The sequence below is a fragment of the Carassius carassius genome, chromosome 3, assembly GCF_963082965.1.
Source record: "Carassius carassius chromosome 3, fCarCar2.1, whole genome shotgun sequence".
Taxonomy (NCBI): domain Eukaryota; kingdom Metazoa; phylum Chordata; class Actinopteri; order Cypriniformes; family Cyprinidae; genus Carassius; species Carassius carassius.
The window spans coordinates 5,394,056-5,403,341 of NC_081757.1; the positions used below are offsets into that span (position 1 = coordinate 5,394,056).

At 35.9% G+C, this 9,286-nt stretch overlaps 2 protein-coding genes across 3 annotated transcripts in view; one reads left to right on the forward strand and one right to left on the reverse strand.

The window, feature by feature from the left end:
* The window catches only part of eml3 (EMAP like 3), a 31,589-nt gene extending 26,631 nt beyond the window's left edge, over positions 1-4,958 (reverse strand). The window contains exon 1 of one of the 2 annotated variants that reach the window (XM_059526268.1): positions 4,549-4,958. In XM_059526268.1, coding sequence (XP_059382251.1) covers positions 4,549-4,573 — 25 coding nt within the window. In that variant the 5' untranslated portion in view covers positions 4,574-4,958. The remainder of the gene's footprint in view (positions 1-4,548) is intronic. The other variant, XM_059526276.1, reaches the window with a different exon arrangement.
* A 155-nt stretch (positions 4,959-5,113) lies between these two features.
* ecsit (ECSIT signaling integrator) lies at positions 5,114-8,743 on the forward strand. Its single transcript, XM_059526289.1, has 8 exons — positions 5,114-5,151; positions 5,709-5,899; positions 5,985-6,399; positions 6,486-6,709; positions 7,138-7,195; positions 7,559-7,707; positions 8,059-8,179; positions 8,274-8,743. The coding sequence occupies exons 2-8, from the start codon at positions 5,762-5,764 to the stop codon at positions 8,519-8,521; spliced, it is 1,353 nt and encodes a 450-aa protein (XP_059382272.1). The 5' UTR covers positions 5,114-5,151; positions 5,709-5,761; the 3' UTR covers positions 8,522-8,743.
* The last annotated feature ends 543 nt before the right edge of the window (positions 8,744-9,286 follow it).

The window sequence follows — 9,286 nt, forward strand, 5'->3', positions numbered from 1 at the left end:
AAATGCTGCATGATTATCCAACAGTAGTCCTCCGAGTACTAAATGCCTTACTGATATTTTGGTCAAGAAGAACTCATAAAAGAAATTATACGTTTTTTTATTTTTTTATTGCACATATTAAAATCAAGCCAGCATTTACACAGAAATGCCAGTGGGCTGGTAATACTGGCACTAACAAGGCCACGATTATGTGGCACAGTCTGTCTGCCATTTGAGAAAAGAGTGGGCGATAACGGCAGAGATAGTAACAGACAGTAAAAAAGAGTTTAATTGGCCTCTATGAATTTGGAGTATTGACGTTTTAAAAGCCAGAAGCAGGACAATGATTGCCCTCATGCTTCTGGCTTCAAGAACTGCTGCAGTCTAAAATGTAAAAGTGTCCAGCAGAGTCTGAACATGCTGCCCAAAAGATCGGCCAGTTTCATTAACACCAAGCCAGTTTCTTTTTAAGAGATTCATAAAGGTCTGTCGGTTTTGCTCTGAGCCAATCTATCAGGCAGCGATTTGAGCTGCACTCCTGTGCACATGAGGAATCAATTAGTGGTTTGTGTTCATCTGGGGGTTTTTCTTCCCAAGGTTTTTTTTGTGTAATTTTCATTTGGTAGTTTTCATTTTCTTTCTGCATATGAAAGATTGCAAATGAGTCTTGTAGGTGAAGAAGAACATTTGAGAGAGCTCTCACTCACATTTGGCAGTTCTTCTAAACTAAAATGATTGAAATAAAACTATTGAAATGAAGCTGAAATGAAATAAAATTGTAATATTAGATGAAAAACTTCAGACGATTCATAAGAAAATCTGAAATGTTGCTTTGGCAATTAACCAAAACAAACAAGTTAACAAAAGTAAAGAAAATAACCCTGGCACTGGCACAAGACAAACCCTTAATATTTATTTAATAAATGTGAGAGACATCAGTTTCTACATCTGTATCCTGGAAATCTTCAGATAGGAGGAGCATGAGTCCAGTGAAATGAGTCCAGTGAGACGTGCAGGACTAGAGAAGCGTACAGTCTGTAAAACTTTAGAAACAAAGAGGACTTATTTTGCCAGAAACACTGGGAAATTTGAGCACATTTAAAGTCACATTGATATGAGAGAGAAAGTGACAGAGGAAAATAACTGCAGAGATGCAGGCACAACATAAAATTTGTAAACTCAAAAAAGAAAAAACCAATCTGGATCTGGCCTGCATGGTTTCTTTGAATGTCAGAGCCAACCCATGTTCCAAATTACATTCCCTTACTCCCCTTTCGTTTCCCTAAGTGTTCTGCTCTGACATTCTTCTTAATGCAACCCATATGCAAAAATGTGTTTATCAGCCGTTCTAAACAACAAAAAAGTCTTGTTTGCACAAGAGAAACATCATACATGAATTTATGGCAATGCAAAAAAATGTAAAATTCCAGAATTAAACCGCTTTAAGCCAGTGCATTTGCAACCTAATTAAAGATAATCTTCCCTAAGACCCTTGAACATTGAGAATAGAGTACTATTACATAGCTTACAGCTTCACTTAAAATAGTATGAGAAGAAACACTATGCATTTTGCAATGCTACATATACTGTAACTTAATTTTGTTTGTCACATGACCGCATCATGTAGATTTGTCAATGTGCAATTAATGTGTTATTTTGCATATAGTTGGCAGTCATACCCAACAATAAGCCTAGAAAGATTCTGTTTTATTGTGGCACAAAGGCAGGCCAGTTCAAATGCATTTCTTTGAGGAATACTGAACTGTTTTCCTGTTTAAATCACAAAAAAACTAATAATTCACACTTTAAAAAACAATGCAGATCAAAGTCAAACAGCTTGGAGTAATTATGATCCCCAAGCAAAAGTGCAGGCAGGATCTGCAAGCCCAAATAAAGATGTTCAAATAAATAAAACACACACACACACAAAAAAAACAATCAACCATGAGCGACTGCATCTCAACCATGGTTTACAAAACCATATGCTCCATGCAAAACAGTTCTAAAAATCTAAACCAAGTCTGTGAAGCATTTGGTATCCACTGTCAATCACTGATTATGCAAAACAGTTTCAACTAACTTTGGCATAAATCTGGCCTTGCACAATTTTAATATTAATCAAAATCGAATATTAGAATGTTCGTTTTCACTTTGAGCCATGATATCATAAATGAAAGTGTCATAAGGCCTGTGTGGTACTTCTCCACTTCTGTTCGCCCACCTTTCGCTGCTCTCTTTCCTGTCAGCATTGCGTCGCATCGCTCATGGCTACGGCGAACTTCCTGTACGGCACTGTCCGCCCCTGCATCTTCATTCTTACTCACAAACACAAATTCTCACCTCCCACAATGAGACAGAAAGCAAGAGAAAACTTTATACAACCTCCTTCAAAGTTTATTTGTAGAGGAAAGAAATATTAACTAGCTGGGAGGCTTTCTTGCTTTTCTCCACACAAATTTGTCGGTTATGTTTATTTTTTTCTCTGCAGGATAAAGAGAAACAAATTAGACCAAGTCGATCCAGATTTTACGTCCAAACTGATTCCGATCTGTTACTGTTATGAGGTGAAAGTGAGCATTGTTATGCCTCTCAAAACACGAATCATTCATAAAGACAAGAAAGGGTAGTGAGGAATTCATAGCGAGAAAGAATATCTCATGCGTTTGACATGATCTTCTAAACTTAAGTCAAACTCTGTACACGAAGCTACATTGTAAAAAATGTTTTTTTGAAATGAAACAAACTATTGGAGCGCGTATTACAAGAAAACACCATCACAGTTTTTCTACTTTAAAGTTCCAGCTTTAATTCAACGTGTTTCTTTCAATCTCTTTGTAAAATTTACTGCCAATTTCTAAGCGAAAACGGTTTCTACAGCATTTTTTTAGTGTATGTAGGAGTTTAAAAATGATTTCCAAATGTTGTTTCAAAGATATGTCATTTTGACAAGTCTCATGAATTGGAAGCCTATGCAAAACTATTTATATTTATATGTAAAGGTTTCAGGAGGCACAACAAAGTTATATTTACCCTGATTTCTGTGTAAATCCAAGCTAATTCTTTAATAATCTGAATCTGATTCAAAGTCTGCTTTTTTCAACATGAGGAAAACCAAACACCATGTCAACAATTGCAATTGTACCAATTATCTGCTATCTCTGGCAATCATCTCTTCTGACAAGCTGGGAGAAATTAAGCATCTGTGGTAAAAGCATGATGCCAGAGGGCTTCCTGCATGACATTTACTGCTCTCCACTGGCCAAGCATGTTACCAAACAGTACACAAAACAAAAGCACACGCAGCGTCACCACTACAGACACCCATTGAACACTGAAACCTACACTGCAAGCAATGTCACAAACTACAACGATCCCATTATAACCAACAAAGCGGTCTAGACACCAAACACACTATGGCAAGCGGTATAAACATTTACTCATTACAAATAATAATACTTATGCTTAAAATACTAGTACTCCAATGGTTACATGTACTGTTTGCAATCTGACTACTAATAGTTATTTTAAGTATTTAGTCCAGTTTTTTTTTTTTTTTTTAGTAGCGACTGAATATGAATTCCAACTGTAGCAGTTTAATCTTATGAGTAAATAGCCATCCTGTCTAGTCAGTACATATTAAAAGAAAAAGCACAGCTGTGACTAGTGAGAATTAAATACTACTAGCAAATATCAGGGTATATAGCAGGGTATATACTAGTTTTAACAATATGTGTTTCTTTCATTTATTTTTATTTAAGATACTAGTTGGTGTTAACAGATAACTGTTAAATTGGCTTGCTATAGGGACTCAGAAACTTTTAATGTAGACAAAGAGACAGTATGAGTTAACTATTAAGGCCAACAGAGGAAGTAAGACTTGGATTGCTTGGATTTTCTTTTTCTCGATGCATTGAACTGCAGCCGTTGTCTTTATCATTGAAGTCTGCATGGCAATAAAACTTAAGCATGTTAGAAAAAAGAATAGAACAACAGATTGATTAACTTGATATCCAATAGTGCACAAATGGCTGCATATCTCCAGAAGACACAGACAACCTTTTGAGCGTTAACTTACAACACCTTCTCCAGATTTTTACCAGGTTTAACAAACATTTCCTACACAATAACACAATTTCAACTGTTACTTTAAAAAAAGCAGTGCTCTCATTTAAGCATAAGATAGTGTATTTCTCTCTCATCCTGGGCAGGCCTGCAGCAATAACTGTAGTAACTATATGTTGCAAGAAACTTGGTTACTATAATATTTGTTTTGCTAGGGAAGTCTGATAGTGTCAGTAACACAGTCTGTTACATCCTGAAGTTGCAACACAGACTTTACAATACCTAGTTAAATAAGTTGTAAAACTTTTGACAGTATACATAACTACACATAGAAAACAGACTGGCTTCACTGGTACAATTACAAATTCATACTCAGAAATGTTATTGCCAAAACATTTTGCTACAACTAACGTTAGTCAGTTGGTTCTACAGCAATAAACTTCACTAGTTTATACTTAATAGACATGCACATAGTAAGTTACAAAAAAACCAAATTTATCAACTCACCGAGACTATTCGTAGATCCATCCATGTCTGAGTCAAACACTCCTTAATATTGTTTTATATTAGTAAATCCCATTGGCAGAAACGCAATGCATAACTCTATGTATGCTGTCAACAGCATCGTGGAGGAGCCACTGAGAATTACAGAAGCTGTTGTGACTGTAAAATCACGAATCCAGGAAATGAGCAGCGAGCCTCTCTATCGCATGAGGCAAGTGCAAGAACTCACGGGCTTGATTTACTCTAGGAACTACGTGCATGTAACTTAAAGTTGATTGAGCGCGCGCTGTTTCTACTTTACGCTTCTAACTGCACGAAGCGCTAATGAAATACGTCGCGCTACGGCGCTCCTGTATAGATTCCTCCTCCCAAACCCCGGTTAAAAAGATAAAGTTCAAACAGAACTTTGACAGCAACACCTTTCGTTTTCATCCAATACCTCTCTGCCATCTAGCGCGGATGTTGTGAACAACAAACCAAGCCCGGAACTAACGGGAGAGTAGCGTTTCTGGGGAAAGTTGAAAGACGACGCACTAGGAAGCGAGTCAGTGCGTGTCTCAAGGACTTGACAGCAGAATAAGATCTGAGTGGAGTGAGTAGTCGTGAGTGTCCACAGTCTTATCTCGCATTTCTCTGAACTATATGATTATTTTATTTTAAAGCGTCATTAAATTATTAAAGAATAATGCAATAGCAAATGTCACAAAGTGATTATCATTATATTTCAATTAATTACTCTGAAAATCCTAATTGTATTATAAATGACTAATTACTCAAAGACTGATAGACAGATGGAATAATAATGTAATTATTAAGAAGTATTTTGCTAACAATTACAACTATATATACATCTAACAATAATGTGTTTATTGCATTATTTAATTTAATACACACATGTAATTACTCTAACATGGATATATAGATATATCTAACAATAATGTTATTATTGCATTATTTTATGTAATTGCTAATTACTTAGATCTAATAATAATGGGATTGTTAAGCATTATATCACTACTCTAACATGGATATACTAGATAGATCTAACAACATGTGATTATTGCAATATTTAATTACAGATAGATAAATATAAAGATATTAATTGCATAAATTATTACATAAAAATTATATTGACAGTGATATTTTTTCTGTTTCCTTTCTAGGCTCATTTCAGCACATTTGTGATTCATCTGCTGTGGTTTGTGATGTCATAATCATGAATGCTCCTCGACATCTTTTGCGGATCCAATGTATTGGGTGCGTTGCACGTTTTTTGGGGAAACCTGTGAAGCGATTGGTTCTACCTGCTGGAGCACATCTGCAAACCCCTGGATCACAGCACAACTACGGCCAGGTACCTACTTGCCTCTGAATAATGCTGCTTTATAGACTGTGTGCCTGTATTAATGCTCTGTGTTTTTCTGTCCAATTTTCTTAAGCTTCTGAGGCCATTCCACCACAGCGCAGTGTGCTCCACGAGTCGTCCAAGTCAGACACAGCTTGAAATCACAGCTGATGATGAGATGCTTAATAAAGACAAAAGTTTAGTCACACATGATGATTTATTTGATCGAGCTGCTAGAGACTCAAAGACCAAGGCTGATTTTAACAGGGTTGTGGATGTTTTCAGCAAGAAGGACATTCGACGAAGAGGCCATGTGGAGTTTATTTATGCTGCTCTGAAGAAGATGCCAGAATTTGGAGTAGAACAAGACATTACGGTGTACAACAAACTCCTGGATGTGTTTCCAAAAGAGGTGTTTGTTCCACGTAACTTCATTCAGAGGATGTTTAACCACTACCCACGGCAGCAAGAGTGTGGAGTACAGCTGCTGGAGCAGATGGAGAACTATGGTGTGTTTGCACTCTTGTAGGAGAGAAAGAAGAACTGATGCATTGCTTTAATGATTTGGTAATTCTTTTTCTTTTAATACTTCCAGGTCTCATGCCGAATGTAGAGACCAAGGTATTGCTGGCTCAGATATTTGGGGAAAAGAGTCATCCGATGAGGAAGTACCAGCGTATCATGTACTGGTTTCCCAAATTCAAGCACGCAAACCCCTTCCCCGTCCCACATGTGCTCCCCAGTGACCCAGTAGAGCTCGCTCGATTCAGTCTTACCCGGATTGCAGATGACCTGGATGCTAAAATAACAATCTATCTGGTGACTGTTAAATCTACAACTTAAAGCAGCATCACAAAAGCAGAACCACTCCTGTTCAAAAGTTTGGGGTTAATAAGATTTTTTGGGGAAAAAAGTATTTTATGCTCAGGCCTAAGGATGCACTTATTTGATAAAAAAATACAGTAAAATAATCAATTTTGAAATATTATTACAATATACAAGACACTTTTATTATATTTGAAAATGTTTAAAATAAATTGTCAAATTACTATTATATAATAAAATTATATTTTAACAATGTTAAATATGTAAATTGTTTAAATTATATATATATATATATATATATATATATATATATATATATATATATAATGTACATCTTATACATTATATCTTAGTAACACCAGACTTTTCAATGGTAGTGTGTATTTACTGGAAATAAATGTGCTTTGTTTCACACATTGCAGTATCCATCAACAGACATCACTGAGACCGGTGAAGAAGTTATGCATCCCCATATTGTAGGTATGTCGCTTTTGCCATTACTGGCAATTGAACTTGAAATTTCAGGAATATTCTAGGTTAAATGTATATCATCTGTACCACAGAAAATAATAAGAACTCACAAAATCCTTTGGAGTTCTTTATAAATACTATCCAACTTGTGCAGTATTTAACCTGAGATATTTAACTATAATTTGACCAATGTACTGAGGACCAGTTGTAATGCTTTTATAAGATTTCTTTATCACCATACAAAGTGATTGGACATTACCTTTTGTTGTTGTTGTTGTTGTTAATTTTTAAATAATTATTGGCATAAAAGGGATTTTAGGTACTGTTTGTGACATTAATTAAGCAAAACAAAACTATCTTTTATGCTATCAGGTATTCAAAGTCCAGATCAGCGCTCTCTTCTGGCCAAACACAATCCCCGCAGGCCTGTGTCTGTCGAAGGCCCGTTTCCACTGTGGCTCAGAAAGACTTGTGTTCATTATTACCTACTCAGGGCAGACCCTATCCCGCCTGAGGAAAAGGTACAGAAATTGGGCTAATGATGGCATTTCATGAAGGTCAACATATCAGAACGATTTCTGAAGGATCATGTTACATTGAAAACTAGAGAAATGGCTGCTGAAAATTAAATTTAGCCATTATGGGAATCAGTTACATTACAATAAATAACAGTTATTCACAATGTTACTGTTTTACTATATTTTTGATCAAATAAATACAGCTTTGGTGACGATAAGAGAATTTTTTTTTTTATTATTCCAAATTTAGAAGTGTAATGCTTCAAAGAATACAACAATTCCTAATAAATAAATTAAGACTTCATTCTTAAAGAATCTGCATTCCAGATTATGTGGCATCTTCTTTTCCTGTAGGTTGAGGAAGAGTTTGACCCTGAGATGATTGGTCCAGAGCAGAGTCTCTTCTACCCTCAGCGAGTGGAGCTCGACCTGGAAAGAGACATGGGTGATGATTTCAGTTTTATTGTGGATGATGGTGAGACTCATATTGCTTTGTCAACATGATTTGAATAAAATGGTTTGCATATCACCAGACACATACAATGATGTCTGTTCATGTGATCCTGCAGTGGAAGAGGGGCCGGTTTACGCCATGTGTATGACCGGTCAAGGAGACCAGGCGACTCTGTCTCAGTGGATTTCTGGTCTACAGGAGACCTGTCCCATTTTAGGCCAGATCCCTACAGTGTTCCGTCTGGATTCTGGACCCAGAGAACTGCAAACCTCGTCGGGTGCTCAGCAAACCCCTGAGCAGGAGGTTGAAACAGAACAAATTATTGAGGAGGAGCTGCTACTCTCACAAAGAGTGAAACAGTGAGAGCCATGCCAATAGATGTGCGTCTAAAGACGACGAATTGTGTTTTACATCAATCTAACATGATGAACCTTATATTTAATTTAGTTACCAGATAATGATTTATGTCTTGTCTATTACACACTATATTTGAGTTGAGGTCTGTCTACAGTATGCAGAGATGCTCTATGATATGAATATGCCATAAATGGATTTGGCAGTGCAATAAAACATACATTCATCCAATATTTTGATTTCATTGATTTCGTTTTAAGTTGATAAGTAGCTCAGAACAATTTTAGTTTCACCATTCTAAGCAAAAGTAGCCAAATCTCTATGCAACCTATGCAACGTTTTTGTCACAAAAAGGTGCATATAATGCTAAATTATATGTGACCCTGGATCACAAAACCAGTCTTAAGTAAATATCATGTTCCATGAAGATACTTAGTAAATTTCCTACCATAAATATATCAGAACTTTATTTTTGATTAGTAATATGCATTGCTGAGAACTTCACTTGGTCAACTTTAAAGGCAATTTTCTCAATATTTCGATTTTCTTTGCACCCTCAGATTCCAGATTTTCAGCCAAATATTGTCCTGTCCTAACAAACCATACATCAATGGAAATATTATTTATTTAGCTTTCAGATTAATAATAATTTCAAAATTGAGATTTTGAAAAAAAAAAATTGGTTTTGTGGTCCAGGGTCACATATGTTAAGTGAATTAACATTTTAAATTACAGACAAGCAAACAAAGTATACAAAAGGTTTTATTTATTTAA

Excerpts from the sequence above, each read along its gene's own strand:
- ecsit (XM_059526289.1), top strand. The coding sequence starts at position 5,762 with ATGAATGCTCCTCGACATCTTTTGCGGATCCAATGTATTGGGTGCGTT. Across the intron at positions 7,196-7,558 it reads TATGCATCCCCATATTGTAG|GTATTCAAAGTCCAGATCAG; the intron begins GTATGTCGCTTT and ends TTATGCTATCAG. Across the intron at positions 7,708-8,058 it reads CTATCCCGCCTGAGGAAAAG|GTTGAGGAAGAGTTTGACCC; the intron begins GTACAGAAATTG and ends CTTTTCCTGTAG.